We start from the raw sequence: 23,404 nt of genomic DNA on the forward strand, positions 1-23,404 counted from the left end.
AGATACTTACATTCTGTGGAAGTACATAAACCTCAGTATTTGCCGTTTAGTCTAAAATTTGCTTAGTTAAGCTGGAACTGTGGAAGTAGAAAGCAGTGTTAAGTTGGGACTGCATGTTACTTTTCGCATGTGTATTTGGTTTTGTAACTTGTGAAATGACCACAGAAACTCTTGATTTGAGAGAAAAATAAAAATAACAAGTTGGCTGAGGTCTAAAAAGCTTTGACTTTCAGGTAGTCCTTGGTCCCTGCTGTTCCAATTTATCCTTTTTCTGCTCAAAGTAGCTTTGAAAACAGCTCAGACATTGCTGCAGTACCTTGGCTATGTCAAGTTTTTTTTCTTCTTCACCACCTATACCACTCCAAGCTCACTAAAACGAGCTAAAATGTATTTTTTTTTTTTTCCCCAGAATCAGTGTTATTGGAAATTACTTTAAGTAATTGGGTATGCACTGGTCGGCTTAAAGAAACAAACTTTTAAGGCAGAGGTTTAAAAGTAACCTAACAATGTAAAATTTTCAGCTGTTGAAAGATAAATGATGACACATTGCTAATATTAATCCACTAAATTATTGTACTTTCTGGTAAGTGTTGTTTAATTTCATTTTTAAAAAGTACCAGCTACCTTTGAAATACTTGTTTTTCTTAGAACTCTAACCAAGTAAAGATTTTGTTTTTATTTCTATATATAATGAAATATGACATTTTTCAAACTTTTAATATTGAAAGCTATAGAAGTACATACTAACCTGAACAAGAACAGTTACTAAGCTGCTATAAGCATTAACATAGCATTCTTTTGGAAAGTGTATTACTAATTATGCTTGCAATCTATTGCCTATTCTTTACATCTATGCCTTTTCAATAAATATTGAATAATATATGTAGCATACGTATATAATAAGGATATTTGAAAAAACATACCAGAAACTTATTGTAAATATAAGCAAACTTGAAAGTAAATCAAAGTACAATGACTAATGAATGTAAAAAAAATCTTACTGCACCCTTATGTCAAGTGTCAAACTAGTGAGTCAGAAACATGTTTAGAAAGTTGTTTCTAAACCGATTTTAAACAAATTAGGATACAAGAGTAAAATTGTGGGGAGTTTTTTTGACTGTTAACTGTCTACCCAGCTTTTTCTTGAGGATCCTGAAAGTCAAATGCTGTTGTAATAATCACTATAAATCACAAAGGATGGGGCATTTCCTCTGTTTTTTAGAACAGAGATGACAGTTTTGGATTCAAGATGTATACCCATATCATATGAATGTTATATTATCCATATTATACATATGCAGTTGTCTTTAAGCCCTCTTCAACAATATTTTTGCTGTCTTATAGTGAAAGTAAGACGTGATTTGCTTATGGGGCAAGGTATTCAAGTTCAGTTACTTTATCTGAGTAAAAAATTAAATTTTCAAGTTGGAAATAAGTGATGATAACATTTTTATTTGAACTCACTGGTGCAATATGTATGTGCTACATCATACTGGTCTTTTGAAGCACAGGAAATTTTTGTGATAGCATTTTGAGCTATCAGTTCAATGTACATGCTTCTTTCCTGGGTGAGGCCATGTTCACGTTTTCGTTTTGTTGCAGTAACAATTTTTGTTTCATCTCAGATGTGATTCTTTAGAATTGTTTAAAGCTCAATCCAAGTGACAGGTCTGCATTTTCAAACAGAAACTTCGGTGTTGTTTTATAAAAAACATGGATAAAATATCTGGATGCAAAAGATGGTTGCAAGATCCTGCTCTTCAGCCCTTCAGGCCCGTGGTTGTGTGCTTAGTTAGGCAGCAGTGCCCCTGTGTGCACACTCGGATGCTGCAGAACAACATCATTTGTTATGTCCGTGTCTATGCCTTCACAGCCCTTTAGGTTGCTTTATCTGAGAGCTGAGGGGAAGGAGTCCCTGTTGCCACTTTACTTGGTTGTGTTGATCCCGACTGCCTCATCTAACAAGACACATCTTTGCCACGAGGTTGTTTATAAAAGTACAAAACTTCCTGTTAGACCCAGCTGTGTGATAAAATGTAATATGTTTTCTCTTTTGGCAGCCCTGGCAGACTCTACCATTATCTACATTTATTTCAGTCTTTTTTCGGTATTTTATTTCCTTGAAGCTGTACAGTGTTTCTCTTGACTCTAGCGGCATATACTTAGAAGATATCCCTGCAAACCATTTGCGTCTTCAGGGTTGTGCTGTAGTCACTTGTCCTGTCATATTACAATTGCTGCTTCTTCTCTCCAGGAAGAGCTCTTGCTCTTTCCTGAGATCCTGTCAGGCCTTGTCTTGCCTAGCGGGCTGTCCCTCTGAATCCATGCTAACCTGTTCCCTTTATCAGCCTTCCTTTGAAAATGGTGTTTTGGTGGTCATCACCCCAGCTAAAAATGTCAGTGAAATGCAAGACAGACTGCCAGGGTGCCACAGGTGGTGTTCTGTGAGGACTGCATCATGTTTAGGCCCTGTTCTCTGATCTTCCCTGTCCCCCATCCACACCGCACCCCCTTCCCTCTTTTTTCCTTGAGCCTTGAGTTTTCACAACAGTATTTCTTGTTTTCTTCCCAAAGCCATATTTTAACCCATGAAGAGTAGCATTTCACCTGCTGGATGAACTGAGAGGCTTCTTTGAACAGAATATGCACAATCAGCATGTCTCCCAAGTCGACTGTGACATTTGCAGAAGGGGTGAGGAGCTCAGTCTTGTTCTACTCAGATTTCCAGCCATACCACCAACTTCAGATCCATGTTGGCACATTTAGAGGGGGACCACCTCCACCTTCTGTGTCTGAAATATTAGGACCTCTGTTCACATCTTGCTCAGATGTGAACTTTGCAAGAGTTTTTGTGTAATTGCTTTATAGATGAGAACAAGCAACTTAACTGCGGTAGGAGTTTATATGTTGTGTTATATTGATGTATCTGCATCCCACTTTTTCACTTGAGTCTCTATTTATGAGACTTCTGTTAGTGAAAGGACTAGGTGGTGTTTATATATATATATATATATGTATATACACACCTCCCCCTTCTCATGTTCTTAAAATGCTCTGTCTTGGAGTGTACGAATAGTGCAAGTGCAGCTTCAAAGGATAATTTTGTAACTTATATGATAAAATGAACAGCATATAAATTGTAGGGTAAAGAATAATTTTTAATGCTGTTTAAAAGAAATGTCTGTAGGATATGCAGATACGTGAAATGGATAATATATCTCAAAGGACAAGTTACTTTAGCTAACCTTCCTTTTCTTCAGAAGTTGTGCTCTTGTATTGACTGTGGCTGAAATACACGAGTGTTCGCTCCTATACTCTGCAATGAAAAGCAAATACAATAAAATAGCAATACTGGTAGTCTTAAAGCCTTCAAGTACTATGTACAGTATTAGCTGTAATTGTGTTCAGACTTTGTATAAGACTGAATTTTCTTTGCAAATCTGAAACACGTAATCCTTTTGTTGTAAAATTTATTAAAACTTAACAAAAAAACAGAAATAGCATTAGCTCCTTGAGAGTCTATGTGCAGCTGGCTGTAATAATTCCGTTTATTCTGAAAAATAATTGAGATGGTAAATAAGTGTTTGCAAATGATTTATAATTGAAATATAATTAATCATACAAACCAGACTGTAACACTGCTGTGTTGGGTCATATTGCTTAATTGATGTTCTCCGCAGCTGTAACTTTCTTTTCATTTCATTTACAATTCATAACCTTGCTGTCATTTGCCCATTTCTCTTCCCTGCATGACTGCCTTTTTGTTTATCTTCCTGCATTATGTTTTTATTTATAGAGTACAAGTTATTGTACATTTTCTGTCTGCTTGCTAAGTTCCCTTTATACATGCTAAATCCCCATTTTAAGCTGGTTTTCATACATTAACAGAAAATATTCAGTACTTCATTCCTGGATTTATTCACATTTTGACAGTAATTGGTAGAAAACTGTTTCTTGAATCTGATAGACTAAAACAAACCAAAAGAACAGTTGGGAGAAACCTTCTGCATGCCAGAGCACTGAGCATCCATCAGCTGCCCAAGGAAGTGGCATTTGTACTAGCATCATTTACACTTTTGAAGCAAAAATAATGTAATGTAGTGTATTTCTAGTAAGCTTATTGCAGATTCATTTACAAAACAATGGTTCTTTGTAAAGGTGTACTATCTGTTGCACTTTGTGCTGCTTTGAGGTAGAAGGCACGTGGCTTTCCAGTGAGTAGGGGGCGGGATCTGGTGTTTGTGCATCCTGCTGCCACATGAAGAGATTTGAGGACTAGAATGACAGTGGGCATTTAGCAGAGGGTTTTTAAATCTCAGTCCACTGAAGGAACTTGCTTCTTGGTAAACTGCAATAAAAGGTGTTTTTGCTTGAGTTAACTGCCACAGTCTCAGATACAGCAGGCTTTCAAAACATAAGGTTTGTGTGAATGTGTATAAAAGCCATGGGCTCTGGTCCCTCAGGAAGTTATAGGTTCAGCATTTTCAGTTTATTAAATTTGTCGTTCCTAAGAAGAAAATACAGAACACAGAATGCCTTTGTTCATATATTTATGATACAGATGTAGGTGAATGTGCGTTGACTGCTCAGCAGGTCATAATTCATAGAATGGTTTAGGTTGGAAGGGACCTTAAAGATCACCTAGTTCCAACCCACTGCCATGGGCAGGGACACCTTCCACTAGACCAGGTTGCTCAAAACCCCATCTAACCTGGCCTTGAACACTTCCAGGGATGGGGCATCCACAACTTCTCTGCGCAACCTGATCCAGTGCCTCGCCACCCTCACAGTAAAGAATTTCTTCCTTATATCTAATCTAAATCTACCCTCTTTCAGTTTAAAACCGTTACCCCTTGTCCTTTCACTACATGCCCTTGTAAAAAGTTCATCTCCAGCATTCTTGTAGGCCCCCTTCAGGTACTAGAAGGCTGCTATAAGGTCTCCCTGGAGTATTGTCTTCTTCGGGCTGAATAATCCCAAACCTGTCCTCATAGGAGAGGTGCTCCAGCTCTCTGATCATCTTTGTGGCCCTCCTCTGGATTCTCTTGAGCAGGCCCATGTCATTCTTATGTTGGGGACCCCAGAGCTGGACACAGTACTCCAGGTGGGGTCTCACCAGAGCAGAGTAGAGGGAGAGAATTGCCTCCCTTGACCTGCTGGTCACAGTTCTTTTGATGCAGCCCAGGATATGGTTGGCTTTTGGGCTGCAAGCGCACATTGCTGGGTCATGTTGAGCTTCTCATCAACCAACACCCCAAGTCCTTCTCCTCAGGGCTGCTCTCAATCCATTCTCCACCCAGCCTGTATTTGTGTTTGGGTTTGTCCTGACCCATGTGAAGGACATTGCTCTTGGCCTTGTTGAACTTCATGAGGTTCACATGGGCCCACCTCTCAAGCCTGTGAAGGTCCCTCTGGATGGCATCCATTCCCTCGAGGATGTCAGCTACCCCACACAGCTTGGTGTTGTCAGTAAACTTGCCGAGAGTGCGCTGGTCCCTATACTGACCCCTGAGGGATGCCACTCATCACTTGACTCCACTTGGACATCGAGCCATTGACCACAACTCTTTGAGTGCAACCATCCAGCCAGTTCCTTATCCACCGAGTGGTCCATCTGTCAAGTCCATGTCTCTCCGATTTAGAGCCAAGGATGTTGTGTGGGACAGTGTCAAATGCTTTGCACAAGTCAAGGCAGGTAATTGTTCATAGCATTCTAATTTTCTTTCCTCTTTCCCTAGAGGGCTTTACAGGCTGAACGTGCAAGGGTACTTTTAGTAAGTTCAATATTACCTCCCATTGCTTCTACTGTAAATAATACTACTGAATAGATAATGTGTGTTTAATTGTTAGAGGAGTATGCAGAATAAAACCTTAATAAGGTGTAGCTTTGCACTATAATCACCTAAACTAAGGATTTGCAGTTGAAGTCTCTGCCATTTATCTTGCTCTGCCTGCACACTAGTTTATCAGCATAGTTTATATAGCTGGTTATGAAGTGATCATTTCTTGCGGAGAATTGAGCCATGTTTTCAGGATACCTCTTCTTACAAAGTGCATAATATATTATGTCATAGAAGTATTTTGGTACTCTGAAAATGATCAAATAAAATACTAGTGCATTTTTTAAATACACCCCCCCCCCCCCCCAAAAAAAAAAAAAAAGGACCTAGTCTAGCACTGATTAATGGTTGTGTCTTTTTTTTCTCTCTTTCCCTTCTCTGTGGCCTCATTAATGGAAGTGTTGCATGTATTAGTTTTCTGAGACTGGTTCATAGCTTTTCAACTCTAGAGTTAGAGTTCCAGTAACGACCAGTTTGTCAGAAGGCATTTACAAGTATAGAAACTCTGAAACTGTCCTCTTAATCATTAGCTGCTTGATAGTCAGGTGTGGATAAAAACAACTTCGAGATGTTTCTGGACAAGTTGTACATGTCCAGAGACTTTTACTAGGACAGGTATTGGTACTATGTATAGCTCTTGAACATTTCTTTAAGAATGACATACTCAAAATGGAGTAATTGTAATAATCACTTTTTTTGGTCTTTGTGACAGTAAAATATTTATTATATGAGCCCTAGTGAATCAGTGTGTACACACTGATTGCTAATCTTCCTGTGAAACATTCATAGAATCATGGAATTGTTTAGGTTGGAAAAGACCTTTAAGATCAAGTTAACCTTAACCTAGCACTGCCAAGTCCACCACTAAAACATGTCCCTAAGCACCACATCTACACGTCTTTTAAATACATCCAGGGATGGTAACTCAGCCACTTCCCTGGGCAGCCTGTTCCGGTGCTTGACAACACTTTAGCGTAGAATAGCTGTACGAAGTATTTAATACAGTTATTAAGACTTCAGGTTCTGCCTTCCTGTTCTCTTTCTGATGGGTTTAAAATACATATTTTTAATTTTTCTACAGGATTGGCTTCCTACTCTGAGTGTGGCATGGAGTGTTACATTCTGTTTGCATACTGTAGATATACTTGAGTTTGTATGCATTTGTCTGTTACCCAATTACAACATTTACAATGTGGTTAATTTGGACCTTCTTTTACTTGCTGTGTTTGGGGATTTTTGTGGGGAGTGGTGAGGGGAGTTTGAAGGGGGTTTATTACTTGTTCGCTTATTTGGCTGTAGAGAAGATACTGCAGAACACTTGCATGCAGAGAACTCTGTGGTTTCCCTGTCTTCTATTGTATTTAAGGCTAGATTTAATCTTGCTGCTTGGAAGAAATTTGTCATGTCTCCAAATGAATATCCTCATTTGTTTTATAATCCCTTTAGCCCTAAACTCTGATAAAATACTCTGTTTATCAAAGAGAGAGGTTGTGTGTATCTTACTGCTAATTAACTACCCTTCTTTGAGAACAGTGTGATTTTTGTTTGTTTGTTTGTTTTCCTTCAGCAACACAGGCTATCAGAGACAACAAACAGTATGTTTTGATCTTTGTCCATGAGCTAAGGTATTTCTAAGGTATCAGCATAGTATCTGTAATGGTACCCATATCCTCAGGAACAGTGATGGCATCTGCATCCTCAACAATGGCAGAAGAGATTATTTCTAAAGTAAAAGCATTTGTCAGAATTCTAGACAAATGGACATGGACCATGTAAACCATTAACAAGCTCAGCCCAGCAGTCAATGTCAGCAATAGCAGTATTTTAATCAAATGATTCCTGCCATACCACATCCAGTGAACTAACACCTCGGGTGCTAGTTTAGATGCACCTATAGGAACCGGTGGCACATCTTTGGATTGGCACGTAGATGTTAACCCAGACCCCACAATATGGCTTTTATAGATTTATACTGAGAAAACCCCATCTTCTGGCCTACTAAAAACTTAGAGCCCTCACAGGCCAAAGACTGTATTTTGGGACCACCTTGGGTTAGGTTCATGATTGCCACTCAGAAGGATTTCAAAGCAATATTCAACAACAATGGAAAGAGTGTGTCAGAATTACCTGTGAAATCTAAGATGGAGTTAGACTGCCACACTGGTGGTAAGAAAAGCTGCTCTTCTTCCACATGCAAATGTTCTACTAAGCTTGTCTTCACATCTGGCTGCATACCAAAACCATTATGTTCTACTAGCCTCTAAGTGGTTGTGATGCATTTATATATATGAGTGTGTGCATGTATATGTATTTTTAAACTTTTTTATCTCTGAGGTCACGCCTTTCAGAGATGGGTAAAGTGATGCTGGCACACACAGTGCATGGTTTACACTGATTATTTTGAAAGCTTGCAAAAGTTTCTCTCTGAGTGATCTGAACAGTGCCCTTTTTTTTGTACAAATATTTTATACTTTGTATTTCTGGCTATGGCTTGATACCATTAAACTCAATAGAAAAATTATTGACTTCTCTGTGTGTGTGTTTTGGCTTTATTTGTCATAAAAACATCAGGTTGTTCTGACCAAAGTAAAAAGTGGTGTCTTCCATTAATGATTTGCTGGAATGTTCTCTAGACTTTTTGATGATGTTTGTAAAATATACATATACTGTTTAAATAAAACATTTATTGTAAAGTTTTTTGAAAACTTGAGCTTTCTGTAGCCAAAGTTGTTTTATTTAGAAAAAATACCTCTTTATACTTAAGCAAACAGTTAAGAGACATTTAAATATGGTTGGCCATAATCCAGATAGAAATTGTTAAACTTTTGGCAACTGGAACAATCAGATAGAAATACGGTTTGTAATTTAAAGAGACCAGTTTGAAAGAGAAGGTGGGACACCTGTATGTTAGTGTTTTGAATTTCTTGATTCTCCAGTCATTAATTTAACATTACTTCTGGGAGACTATTCTTGCTAACTTTTGCTTAAAGTTTGAATTGAGAAACATTCTGAAGATCACCTTAAAGGACTTGGTTCTAAAATGTACTAAGCTCTTTCTGTAAAGGTAACCTTACTAACAATGATATGGTACTATATGGTTGGTCTTAGTGAGCTGAATGGAGGGAGCAGTGTATTGAGAAGATACCTCCTTCTGATTTCAGTGAGGTCTACTGTTGTAGATCACCTTAGGAAAATGGATAATTAATAGTTACTAGTATTGCACATTGTATAATTGGTTTACCTCTCCTGGTCTTTTCTTCTGTTACTGGTTGCATCATTATTAGAGTATTTGTTCCATCACCAGTTTCAGAAATTAAAGCCGGGTGTATCAGTAAGCCTTACAGCCCAGGTATGTGTGTATTTTTTTTCTGTTCACAGAGACAGCTTCCAGACAAATTTTCATATTAATCGTTTGTCATCCATGACAGGTATGTGCAGGGCAGAGATCCTAGACTAGGGAGGTAGCAGTCTTCAGAAAAATAGCATAGACATAAAACTAGGAGAGAGGAGGGATATGTGGACGTTCAAAAAACAATAAAACCCAAAGCCTGTGTTGTTCTCTTTTTTTTTTAACTCATTATTCACACTTTAAGTATGGTAAAAGCATTTTTAAACTCAGGGTTCTTTTTTTTTTTTTTCATCCCTTCCCTACTCCCATCCTACTCCAGTCCTTCCTCCTTCCTGGCTGATTGTGTAGGTATTTTTCCAAAGTCTCATTGGTCTATGTCATGTCTTCACTATCAGCACTTTGTCTGGGTATCTTTCATTGGAACATTGCTGTTGTCTGTATTACATGTGGTATGTTACTGTAATTTTTTTTTCTTCTGAAAGCAAAATTAGGCAATGGGTCATAGAAAATATGTATGTGTATATATGTTATATATAATGGTTAGACTTGATGATCTTAAAGCTCTTTTCCAACCTAAACGATTCTATGTATGTATATACTTTCACTATATCAGTGACTGGATACATGCAATGGAGTAGTTAAGCAAAAAAGTGATTAGTGTGGACTAATGACCCACACAAGCATAGGCCTTTTGATTTAAAAGGGGAAAAAAAAATCTGTCACGTGCGTCAAACTGGAAAATTTTAATATGCCTGACTGTTTTTAACTGCAAAATGGAATCAAGTTGCAGCCTGCACACTCTAGGTGTCTGACAGCTCTTACAAAAGTGGAATGTCTTTTCAGGGGGCTGAGGGATAAGCTTGTTCTGTATTAAGCAAAATACAGAATATATCTGTCCAAAGAAACAAAGAAGCTAACCGTGTTAAAATCATTTTGGTTAGCAGACGAAAGATACAAATTGGTGTATGAAAATCCGAATGAATCCATATAGGCCTGGTTACCCTGCAATATTACTTAAGTTGGGTTAAATAGGATTGAGTTGTTGCCTGTTTGGAAGGCGCAGTTCTAAGTCTTTCTTGTTTACTTTATGGAAAACAGGCAAAATTTATTGATTTCTTGATAAGGTGTTTAATTTTCTTACAGTCATACATGACTACAGCAAGAACAATATTGAGCAGTTTTTCCTGTTATGTATGCATGTAAACAATACTCCTGCACTAAGAAAATAAAAATTTTCTTGCAAATAAAGAATGTGGCTCTTGTTTCAAGGAATAATGTATGGTCTTCCTTCTAGACATAGCTTTATTTGGGTTTTGTTTGCTTGCCAAGGTACATATGCATTGTGATAGATCAATCACTAGTTAGTAAATAGTTGAATAGTAAACCTTGTTTGCAAAAACTTCATTGTTTAGCATATGCTTATAAGAAGGGCAGAATCTAGATGGCATCAAGAGTCAGATTGGTTAAGTTGACATCCTGGATTAAAATTTGGGACAAAATCAGGCGAACCATACCATAAGCGCATGTTGGTCACATTTACAAGAGTGAGCACTTCTACAGAGGACCAACAGTTCATCCTAGAGAAGCTTCTGAAGATGAAGTCACATCAAAATACAGATCCCTTTCCCTGGGAAACTGACAGTGGATCCTATCAAGATGGGAAAAGTCCTTGTCAATGGATATTTCAGAGGAGAAGCAAAGTCTTTTGGGACAGTGTTAGATGTGCTGCTATTATGTTAATACCCATTTCAGACAAAAGATATGATATTAGGACATGTTTCTGGCAAAGCTAGAACTCTCTCCTTACCTAAATTCTACATTAAAACTTGACATCTTTTCTGGTGACATCATGACAATTAAAACCAAAAAGCTTACTCTCCTGCGAGAGACCCAGACCCCTAAGTCTGATCTTACCTGTATTTAAACTACTTAGACTATAGGGTTTTTTTAAGTTACATTGACTAGAGGCTGCAGTAAATGTACATGCTATTTGGGCTAGTGTTACCTGCTGGGGCTGAAGTCTGGAAGACTGTCAAACTGAGAGATACAGTGGGAGAAATTATCAAAGCTCTGAATTTGCTGTGGCTAGACTTTCTGGGATGTAAGTAAACTTGCTCAAAACTGTCTTGGCTATCTTCAGCTTCTGTTGCAACATGAGTCTGCCCTTAATCTTTTGTACCATGTCAAATCCATTGTTAGTGAGATACAAATAATATTTAATGAATTGTATTGGCAAAATTTGTTAACCAAGTGAATTAAACATGGCTGTTTCCACCTTATTGGACATTAGTTGTAAATGCTGTCAAAAATAAGAACAAGGTGGGAACAATTCTTTTGGTACACAGTGTGGGATAGCAGGAACAGCAATTAATACAGAATAACAAATAATACTAAGACAGTATGGCTATGACGCTGGCATTGTCAAAGCATGATTTTTGACCCCAAGTGCTTGGTACTTACAGCTTTTTTTGGACTTGCTCATTCAGCACTTACTGAGTTTAGTATTGCTTGATCCTGCATCACTGTAAAACTGGAAATGACTGATCCTGGTTCTTTTGAGGTTAATGGAAATCAGAACCAATAGAACAAAGCAGCCTGTGGCCTTACTTGCTGCTCTTAAAAGTTGAAATGAGTTTCTGATATGATTTTGGAAAGCATAAAGCGTTTTAGATGACTTCAAGTGTATGAATTATTGGAGAAAATATAACTGCATGCATAAGTGATAGATGTTAGGTGCAAATTTTACACTTTTTGTACTTTACATTACTGTATTGATTTATTGTATGAATAAATATAATGAACTATTGAAAGTTATTGTCACTCAGCAAAAATTAATTAACCTCATAGAAATCTAAATTTTGAAAAAATAAAGTCAGAATTCCTTGAGAGGAGAATATTATCTTAAAATATTGATGTCTCTCATAAAGTGGAGTTTATTATTGCAGAAATACTGGAATTCTGACCATGAGGTAACATGAAGGTGGTCACCAATAAGAAGGGTCCCTCAGCTGAAAATTTATGCAAAGGAGGGATCTAGGCTTGCACAAATTAATGTTCACCTTTAGAAGGGTTGTTTTTCCCTTTCTTCACAACAAACTTTTTCTTCTTTCTCCGCCAGTAGAGATGAGAAATTTGTATCTTGCTCTGACGGTGATGGGCCACTTCTGCAGCCTACAGAGAAATAATAATCTACTTTTTGTTGCCTCTGGAGAAGTAGTTCTTCCTCTGCTTTGTGTGAAGAACTGCTGATAGTTCAGTTGCTTTGCTAACTTCAGCACTGCTTCATATTTAGCAAAAACTAGTTTGTTGAGGTGTTACCAGACAAGAGGAAAGAAATGGGGGATTCATGCTGTTGAGCTTTGTAAGATACTGCTGAAAAAATTTTTAGAAACCTTTGTTTCCAGTAGGTAAAGTTTATGTTGTGTTACTGATGATGAAATAATGTACTGTTAGTAAATGACGTATAATACAATCTCTTCAAAGTACGTACTGCTTCACTAAATAGGTATGCTTCAAAAGTACTTGTTTCATCATAAACTGTATAGCAATGCTGTGCAACTGAAATTTAGTCCATTTGTCTTAAATTAATAAAGGCTGTATATTCAGCCTGTGCCTTTTTAAAAAAATTCTTTAATAATAAAGTGTTTCTTCCATGGACTCTTACCATGCAGACAGTGCAAATCAGCAAGCCAAAAGAGTCCTGGTTCCAAGTTCTCATGAACATCTGAGATCCACTCAGTTTGAATGAGAATTGCAAATTGTTGCTTCAACGTGGTAGCTCCGTGCATGCATGTGTGTGAGAGAGTGATGCCATTTCCATTTGCTGACCGCAAAAGCTACTAACATTTTATAGCCGTCAGGGGCTCTTTCTCAGTTCAGGTACCAAAAACATCAAGTTCCCTGTTAATAGTCCCATTTCTCCTCTCACTGATGGTGTGTGCTATAGTTTGTTCTAGCTGTACACATTAGACAAACTTGTTTGGAGGTTAACAGAAATCTTTTTCAAATAATGATTTTGTGAACAGTGAAAATCAATGTAGGGCTGCTGGAGATCTTTAAAATAGTGTATATATATATTGGTTTAAGAAATTGAATGGGAAGAACAGTAATGTGGTTATAGAACAACACACGTTTGGGATTATTCATTATTTAACTTTATTTTGATCTGGAAGGTTCTTCAGTGGGTTTTTCTGAATGCAAATGTGGATATATTGGATTTAGTGACTGCAGTGGAAACAACTAGGATATTTTGTCTGTAGAAAAGAGGCTCTTAGAAGAAACAGAAAAATTAAAATATTCATTTTATAACATCTGTGCATATATACAGTTAACCATGTTTTTGTTGTATAAATGTAAGTTTCTAGGCTTCATAGTCTATAGATAGGGCTGTAGAAATTTAACAAATAATTCATTAAGTCATTTGCTGCTCGTTCACATTTCACTTACTATTTCCCTTGCTGGCTTTGGCTACCCCTTTCTCATGCTGGCAAGCTGCCTAACTTCTGTTAAACACCTTTGTTTTTAGGCCTTTATACAAACTCACTTCAGTCATAACACATTGACTTTCAGATAGACTGGGACAGAAGGGCTTAGAGAAAATATGTATAGTAACAAAGTATATAAATTAAGATGTGTAAATACTGTATCACTTGCTGAAAGATATGTCCATTACTTAGACTTCTTGGCCATTTTGCTGCTTGTAACTCCTGCAAAGTTGCAAATCTTGGCTACTTCAGCGTTTTGTGTAAATGATGTTATATCCAAGTATTCTATGTGAGTATGCTGTACATCTGTTAAATTCTTTCTGAAGTAATCTGCTTTTTGTTTTATGAGTTATTGGCTGTTATTCTTTGGATATGTTTTGTTTTATATAATTCCAACTTGAAGTATTTATGGTTCTTATATGTTTCTAAGATCTAATGGTCACATGAAAATGAGGTTAATTTTAAAGTTAAAACTGTAAATAGTGGTTCTTGTATACACTTACAAGTGAAGTTTCTTGAGTTGCAGTAGCCAAGACCACAGTATTTATTTGAAAATGTGAGAATGAATTAATCAATATAAAGGCAAGTAGTCAGTATCTTTAGTATGAAAAAAACACTTCTCTAAACTGTACAAGGTTTTAATTACATCTAAAGAGGCCTCAGTGTGATCTTCAATAGAAAAGCCTACGTACATTATTTGTCAGTGATGGTCTGCCAAAAGAAACCTAGGGGACAAGGCAAATCAGCCAGTTGAAGTTAATTAGTGTCCTGTGTGCATCACAAATGCAGAGAGGCTTAAAAGCCACTAACACTACTGTGTGATGATTCTTCAAAATAACGTCTTTGGGAAATAATTTTCTGAGTTTGGCTTTACAATGTGATTTGACTGTGGTATCTGGAGAATGAATTTATTACATGTGTCTTATGAAAGCTTGCAACAGAATAAGAAATGGTGTATTTTGTTAAAAGTAGATTAGTTAAAAACATTTTACTTGGGAATGCATAAAGATACGGCATCAATCACAAATCATGGTAGCAGGTAGAAAAATACACTTCGTCACTGCTTTTGCTTATGTCAGGTTGCTCAGACCGTTCTACCTGTGTAAGACTCTGTCGTGGTTTAGACCCAGCCAGCAACTAAGCACCACGCAGCCGCTCGCTCACTCCCCCTACCCTGGTGGGATGGGGGAGAGAATCGGAGGAGTAAGAGTGAGAAACACTCCTGGGTTGAGATAAGAACAGTTTAATAATTGAAATAAAATAAAGTAAAAAAATAATAATAACAATATAATAATAATAGTAATAATAATATACAAAGCAAGTGATGCACAATGCAATTGCTCACCACCCACCGACCGATACCCAGACAGTTCCCGAGCAGCGATCGCTGCTCCCCGGCCAACCCCCCCCCAGTTTCTATACTGAGCATGACGTCATATGGTATGGAATAGCCCTTTGGTCAGTTGGATCAACTCTTCTGGCTGTGCCCCCTCCCAGTTTCTTGTGTACCTGGCAGAGCATGGGAAGCTGAAAAAGTCCTTGACTAGCATAAGCAGTACTTAGCAACAACTAAAACATCAGTGTGTTATCAGCATTCTTCTCCTACTAAATCCAAAACACAGCACTGTGCCTGCTACTAGGAAGAAAATTAACTCTATCCCAGCCAAAACCAGGACAGACTGAAATTATGGACAGTTTTTTAAAAGGTGCTGTGCTAACAGTAAAATCTGGTGACTTTCCAACAATGGAGAAGGGTGTTAGTTCTGAGACTTATATAGGATCAGACCTAATTAGATAGGTGTTCAGCTTTTCTGGAAATCTTCTGTATGGGAAGAAAGTAATTCTGCATTTTTGTTTTGCTTTGTAGATAAAGAGTTTGAGAAATGGAATTATTCATGGTATTGTTTAAAGGAAATTATTTCAAAGCAAGTGTATGAAGTATATCGTCTTCAGCATATAGGAATTGTGTACTTATAAAACAGATAGGTGTAAATCATATATTTTTCAACACTGATTAAAAATATCTGATCTTGGAGATGAAAGCATGCTACACTATTTTCTTTGCCTGATGGTATATCTGAAACAGTAAAAATGTTGATTGTTTAAAAATAAAAAGAAATATTATAAAGCTAAAGAAGGTACTTAGAAAAGGAATTGCAGTTGCTATACATGTTCTTATTTTACTGTATTAAATACTTAATAATGAACAACTTTATGCAGTTAAGCTATTAACTAGAGATGGGTGAATTGTAACTCCTGACTGCTATCAGTTTTGAAGTATTTGAAATACTTGTTGAAAGCATACTGAAGGAATGAACTGCACTAATCACACCATTATGAAATAAAATATTTTATGCCGGTATTTCTTTGTGTTTCCTCAAAATGTCATATTTCTCCATATCAGCCTTCCAGGAAGGGAAAAAGCTGGAAGAAAAAGCCTGGGGAATGTTGTTAGGGCTTTTTTTTCCTGTGAGGGATGAGGAACTTGTACATCTTTCCAGTATCTGCTAATTTAAAAAACAAATTAAAATACTCTTTCTCTGTACGGTAGCATGATATCTGACAGTCAGTCTGTTGTGTACTACATCACTAGCTGAACCTTAATTCTTCCTCTTTGGCAATAGTAGAATCTGTGGGTGGGATGTAGATCTAGATTCTCCACACTGGCTCCCCTCTCAATATACTGAATGATCCCTATCAGAGAGCTACCTACTTTTTTGGTATGGTTTGGGGTTTTTAACATAGCAGATATTTAGTTTGCAAGCATATGTGAAAAGGCTTACATGCACAGAGCAGTTGCCAGTGATGGAGATGATGTGGCCTGACTGCTTTGCAAAGCTAACCAGTGAACTTGCAGTGCTGGTTTTTGACTCAAGAACAGCATCAAGTTTCTGATCCGTCACCAGCAATGGTGTGGAAGATATCCAGGTGGGGGAAAAAACAGTTGATGGAAAACTGATTGACAGTTCTTCAGAGAAGCATTCTTAAAGGGAGGTATACACTAAGGTGGATAACTTGGTCTGAAATATATTTGCCATTAATAATCCAAGTCAGCTGTAGAACATGCAAGCTTTCGTTAAAGTTACTGAAACACATAGCATTTCAAATTGACATCTAGATAGTAATCATTTTCTTAGTATTTAATCCTTCATTTTTATTCTGTAGACATCATTGCACTTGTGTGAATAAGTACAGTTCTTTCAAAACAATAACATAATCAGCAATTTAAATATTATATAGAAATATATTTAACTGCCTTTTTTCTTTTCTTTTTTTTTTTTTTGTTTTTTTGTTTTGCTATAGGGCAGGTTATACCAGAAAGAAGATTTGTAGAAGCAATAAATCGTCAAGCATATCAGTATGAAATGGGTGACTTTCCAACAGAATGGGAAGGTAAATCCTGGATATTTTTATTTTATTTCAAGATAATTTTGCCATTGAATGTCAATCCAGTATTTTTAATGGAAAGCGTGACTATGTGAATAGGTTGCCTGTTATCTTTCATTTTGAGTAATGCAGGCTTTTGTTTAAATGCATAGTTATTATGAATTCTTAAAGTAGCCCCTTTATAAATAGGATAAATTAAGTTTAGGAAATCAGTACTTAATAAAAATGTAAATAAAGCCTGTATGACTTTCTTTTATTAAATGTGAAAACATTTGTGCCTGAGGGGGATCTGATAGAATAACCAAAACTAAATGTGTTAAACTTCCTAATTATACCTTCACTGTAGTGTTAATTTGTAGGTCAGTTGAATTATTGGTGTCACAGTGATGGGGCTTTTTTTTTTTTTCTGGTGGTGTTTGGTTTCCTATACTCTTCCTTGCACAATCCTGTAGGGAGTTGGAGAATCTGTTGGTAATTAACCATTTTTCCTACTGCTACTGATGAAAACTTTGTCTGAAAATTTGGGACTTAGATAGAAACTCAGGGAGGTTAGAGATGTTCCTCAGGTTTAGCTGAGCAGCCCTTGGAAAAAGTGAGAATCATAGAATGCGTTGGGTTGGAAGGGACCTTTAGAGGTCATCTAGCCCAACCCCCCTGCAGTGAGCAGGGACAGCTTTCACCAGATCAGGTTGCTCAGAGCCCCGTCCAACCTGACCTGGAATGTCGCCAGGGATGGGGCCTCTACCACCTCTCTGGGCAACCTGTTCCCAGAGAGGGAGCAGAGAGGGAGTGTATGTTGGTCCTTGAGGCTGTAGGAGCTCGAGTCAAGAGAGGGGTTATATGTGGCTTAAAATCCAGTACTGTATAGCATAAGCAAGGAACACCTGAAATAGTAGATAGAGTCTATGTATCATTCAGCATGCTTTTTGGGAAGAATAATATCTACGCATCTCCCAGAGGTTGGTAGGTTTAAAGGAAACAAATTTTAAGCGATATGTAGTTAAACTGTGGAATTCCTGGTCATTGAATATTCTGCTTGCTGGAAGTTTGCATGAGTTCAGAAATTGATCAAAAGTATTTGTGGAAGAAAAATCCATCAGGTACACAGACGTTACTGTGGTTTAATTTGTCAGTGAGCTGCAAACTAATGGAGGCTGTAGTGTGTTTTGAGGAAATACCACAGTATACTTGCTTTACCTCATTCTCTTTCCTTTGTGCTCACTGTTGGCCCCTGAGGGAGATGATACTGAGCTAAGAGAAAACTTGGGTCCCATTATATCCCTTTATGGAGCCAGTACAGAAATATCAAATACAGGAATATCATCTTGCATTTCATCATTGTCATTACACTGATTCCTATGAATTTTTTTGTGATCAACTAGGGCTCGTATTAACAGCTAAAAGCTTCTCAAAGGTTTTTCAACCCTATTAGCAGCATTTGCCAACTGTCATGAGACCATGATATCAACAGCTTCTGTCTTCTGCCGCCACAGTGTGCACGGTTGGCTGGCAAGTCTCAATCTAGTTGCTCCTGGTTCTTTATTAGTCCAAGATAGCCATCTTCTGAAGGAGAACAGAAGCCTGGTAGGCTTGGCCTTACTAAATCATCTGGTGCTTGAATGGGTATCTACTTAATCCAACTTTCTGAAGGTCTACTTCCACATCCAAAAGTTCTCCAGCTACCGCTGGTCATCTTACGTCTGTGTGACTGTCATGCAATCACTCTGCACCACAAATGCTGAGAAGCATGTATAAAGCCTCAGGTAACTCTGCTCTGCTGTGAATGGATTCTCATCTAAGACCTGCTGCTGCCTTTTAAGATAAAAATGCAATCTAATAGTCTGTACCTGGACTTGGCTGGAAGTAACGGGAAACAACGTGGACAGTCAGACTGTCTCAGATGGGTGTGGGCTAATCACCCTTTCACAAAGGGTCTTAGGCTGGTTCAACCAACATACTGTATGAACCTGTTCCTTGGGACTGTTGGAACTGGTGTAGCGCTAATAAGCCTGGACTGATCTCCAGAAACCTTAGCACAAATCCATGTGACTTGACGGTGTGGTGCATAGGAGGGTACAGCGGTTTGGAAGGATGCTTTTGGCAAGCACCAGTACAAGACCCTTGGAGTCAAGGGTCAGGTACCCTGCCGTATGGACTTGCCTAAAAAGATGCAGCTGCCAGACCTGAGATGCACTTTTGCAAGTCAAGGCATGTTATTCAGGTTTGTTTTAAAGAAGAAAAGACAATTGGCCAGTCGCATTTTTATGAGCTGCATTTATGCTTTTAATGCTTAACTTCCTCATCTTTGTAACTGCGGGTTTTTTCTTTGTGATTTTGTCAGCACCAAATAGAAACAATTCACAGAGAAAAGGAAAATTTACGGTATGTTGATAGGTAACACTCTTTTCCTCTTAAATACTGAATTTCTCTAGAAACGGAAAGAAAAGATATGTGCATCTTTTTTTCCCCTGTGCATTCTTTAAGCAGAATGGGTGTGTAGTGTATGTTTCTGACAGATGAAGTATGGGAATTCCACAAAAAGGGCTTACCTGTATTTTTTTGTCCAATGCCAATTTAAGCATTACAGCAGTTTTGTGGAAGAATAACATAATTTTAAAAAGTCAAAACTGGTACTTCTGCTTTGGGTGTAAAGGCTGTTGAGAGAACTGTTGTGCCTTTGCTATATATTGGGGTGTGAATTAGGGATGTGGGATGCTCGAATGTCAGTTCATCACTACTGCTTTTCTGCCTCCTGTAAAATGAAAAATTCTCAATGAGTAAGAAATGGGAAAGAATGGAAAGAGTAGAGAGTTCAAATAATACTGTAGAAGCCAGTTATCTGAGTGGGAGCGGTTTAATACAAGGTTTTTAGACACACTTTGCTGAAAGGCTCATTACAATTCTGTCCCTATTTTTTCCTCTTTGAGATTGGTCTAGAAGTTTACCAGGCCCACAAGACCTGTGCTGAACTTTCACTCTGCATCTTCTGTCCAGACTCTTGAAGATTTCCCAATGCATTCTTTCTGTGGGTGTTCACTTTATAATTCTTGCTGTTGTGGATGCTGATCATTCCAGCAAATACTCTGAGACTTTGCAGAAGGATTTCTAAAATATTTGCTGTTTTCTCTGAACAGTAAAAGATTAGTATAAGGTTAGAAGGCTGTATAATATCTCTTACTTCTGTTTACTCTTGGAAATTTTTTTTTATTTTTAGTGTTCTAAATCCTCTCTGCTGGGCACATGCTTACTTCTCCAGGGGCCTTCTCTCCAAATCCTGTGTAGGCACTTTGACATCTGTGGCCTCTCCGCTTCAGTTTCAGCTGGTTCAGCAATAGCAAGCAGTCTCCTTGCCTAGCCCTCTCAGGCTTTTTGCTTTAAGGAGTGTGCTAAAGTTTCTATTGCCTTATTTCCTCTCCTTTTTCTTGGGATCTGCAGAGAGCTGCTTTCACCTGTGCTGTCTTTGTTCTGCCAGGACTCAGTTTATTCGCTTGTGGATAATCCTTAATGGCCACCTGATTTAAAAGCAGTCATCCCAGCACCCTTTCCCTCTCCTTGTTTCCCTACATCACACTGTGTGACTAGAAAAGACACATCTTGTGACCAAAATGAATAAAAGTACTGTCGCTGGAAATAATTAAGGTCATGAGTTGTCTGAGGAGAACTTGCACAAAATCAGGGACAAGGGATTGTTTAAGGAGTGGGAGCAGGCTGTAGTGAAATTTGAAGAGGGTCTGAGTTAAATCTCATTGTGTATCTAAGATATTCAGCCTGGACAGCTGGTAAACTAAGGGGCTGATTTTGGCACTGTCTTTATCAAGCTAGAAACATGTAATAAGGTAATCAAGACCAAGTAGAAAGGTATAAAGCAAATAGATAAACCAGTCATCCAGATTACAGGCTCAATCTGTGCAAGCTGTTTCTCAGACTCCAGAAAGGATGTTTCTGTATTAGTCCTGAGAATTTTTCTTCTGAAGGTGTTAGTTTTAAGTGCTCCACAGAATTAAATTTCCTAAGTCCTCAAACCTGTGAATTTTACAAAAGTTCTGAATGTCCATTAAGGCTGTAAAACTGACACATGCTCAATATTAAAAGAATAGAATCATAATCCCTTGTGTGCTCCTTAGTCTTAGTGTTAGCTATTTGTGCACAGAAAATTAAGTCGATTTTTGTTCTAAAATCCCAAGGTGTGTTTCCTTTTGTACTGTAGTTTTGAATTTAGAATGTAATCCATATGCACAATACAAATATTACCTGTTTGTGTTCAGGTGAAACCTCTTATATTTTACTACAAAGTGGGAGTTCGTACTTTTCTTTTCCCTAGGCAATATGGATGCACACAACAGATAACCTTTCTGTAATGTTAGTTCTGAATGTTCACCTACTGTAGAATGTGTAATTTACCTCCTCAGAACATGTCAATAGTGCTCCTGAGAGGAGATCAGTACTTTTACATACCTATAGAGATTCATGAGATTGCATGCTTCATGCAGCATTTTATTGCCCATCTACTCCTAGTCTTCTTTTTTTTCCTTTCCTAGTAACATTTAGTGATTAATGGGAGTCTTAATTTGCATGCTCACTTTTACGCTCATTACAGTGTGTTATGTGCCAGTAGGAGTCTTAAAGTTCAATGAAAATCTCATGCATACTAATGAGAACGCAAATGAGTGCTGATGAAAGAATGCGAGGGTCTCAAGGTAGGAAATGTCCAGCTATCTTGCAAAATTCCTTTTAGACAAAAGTAGCATTACAATGAGTACAGCATGCAGGAAGTGCCATCCACATAAAATTAGAAGCAGCAGCATAATTAGTTTGAGATGGAGGCAATGATTCATTTTGCCAAAGCTCTGGGGAGCAGGGAAGCATGTTTTGGTTGCACTCAGTACATACATGTTACTTTCTCTACTTTACCAGGTTTAGAACATCTTGGCTGACAATGGAGAGGGCAGTTCTTTCATTGGTGTAGGGAACAGGAGTGTTCATTTGGAAATCTTGTCCAGCTATAACTGTCACTGGACACTTTTTAATTAAGTGTATGCATGTGTGCATATGGTGTTTAAATAATATGTAATAAAGCATCTACCTGCCTTGTTTCCATCAACAAATATTTAACTGTGGTGTAAATCTGTGCAGTAATTTAAACCTGCATTGACTAAAAGTGTAGTGGAGAGTGCAGAGAAAGATGGGAGAGCTTCTCCATTGCTAAATTGTATACACTGACTATATTTTTCAAAGGGAATGCAAAATGTCTTAATTTCAAGATAATCATTTACTTGGATTTTGTTAAAATTAGTGCTAATTCAATAGTAAATCACTGGTTATATTTTTGTATACATTCATTCTTCCTTTAATTGTTACCATGAATTTCTCTTATGCCTGAGTTATGAGGTGTTGGTAGTTTGTTTGAACCTTGTGTTGGATGTTCAAAATATTGTTGATACCTTAGAAAAAATTGAAAGGCTTTTTAAGTTTTCTGTCTGAAACAGAACCACCTGAAAAATGGTGGGGATTAAAGGTATTAGAGTCCTCCCATTCTTCTCCTCAAAGGCTGAAGAGTTGTTAGATGAATTATTAGAAAAATGTATTGCTTTTGAAAGACTGATAAAACTATTAGATGCTAAAGTACAATATACTAAAACATACTCAGTTCAGATGTTTTCTTTGCTTTTAATCTTGTAATGTATCTTGAGCTGTGCTTTATGTAGAATATTTCAGAAATGGATTTGCACAGAGGAAATATTGTATATTAAAGCTAACTAACTTAATCTTATGTCTATAAAGAGATTTTAGTAGATTTTGTTACTCTATTTCTCCCTCAGCTACATAGCAGTGAAGGAATCTTCCATTAAATAATGATTTTCTAATGTAGCTCATTAGAGAAGTTAAAATTAATTTACCTGTAGCTGTTTGGAAAATGGTATCCAATCTTTGTGTCAGCAAGTTTTATTTAGAGTTAAACAGGAAAAGATTTGTAGTCCTGGCGTTTATTAGAAAGAGGGAAGGTTGATAGGTCCTATAAAACCATGCATTCAAATGCTTGTTATAGCTGGAAGGAAAAATAGCAGTGTTATAACTGTGTGCATTATTTGTGTTTTTAAATAGATACAGTCTGATAATGGAATGTTTGATATGAGAAATCTTTCTAAATGAAGAATTGTTTTGTTGCTTTTGAGTGTTGGTACTAATTGAGATCTATTAATGAATGAAAATGTGTTGCATAACGCTCCCAGGACACATGTCATTGTGTTACTGTTCACTGTTCTGTCTGCGGCTTGTTAAACTGAGACAGATAATTAAATTATAACATCTTTTAATAGAAGTATTCCATTTATCTGAAAATCGTT

General features: G+C 37.4%; 1 protein-coding gene across 1 annotated transcript in view; it reads left to right on the plus strand.

Moving 5' to 3' along the window:
* Positions 1 to 23,404, plus strand: part of NDUFAF2 (NADH:ubiquinone oxidoreductase complex assembly factor 2) — a 72,826-nt gene that overhangs the window by 32,048 nt on the left and 17,374 nt on the right. The window contains exon 2 of the mRNA XM_075726275.1: positions 16,977 to 17,066. Coding sequence (XP_075582390.1) covers positions 16,977 to 17,066 — 90 coding nt within the window. The remainder of the gene's footprint in view (positions 1 to 16,976; positions 17,067 to 23,404) is intronic.

Source organism: Pelecanus crispus, chromosome Z, assembly GCF_030463565.1.
Source record: "Pelecanus crispus isolate bPelCri1 chromosome Z, bPelCri1.pri, whole genome shotgun sequence".
Taxonomy (NCBI): domain Eukaryota; kingdom Metazoa; phylum Chordata; class Aves; order Pelecaniformes; family Pelecanidae; genus Pelecanus; species Pelecanus crispus.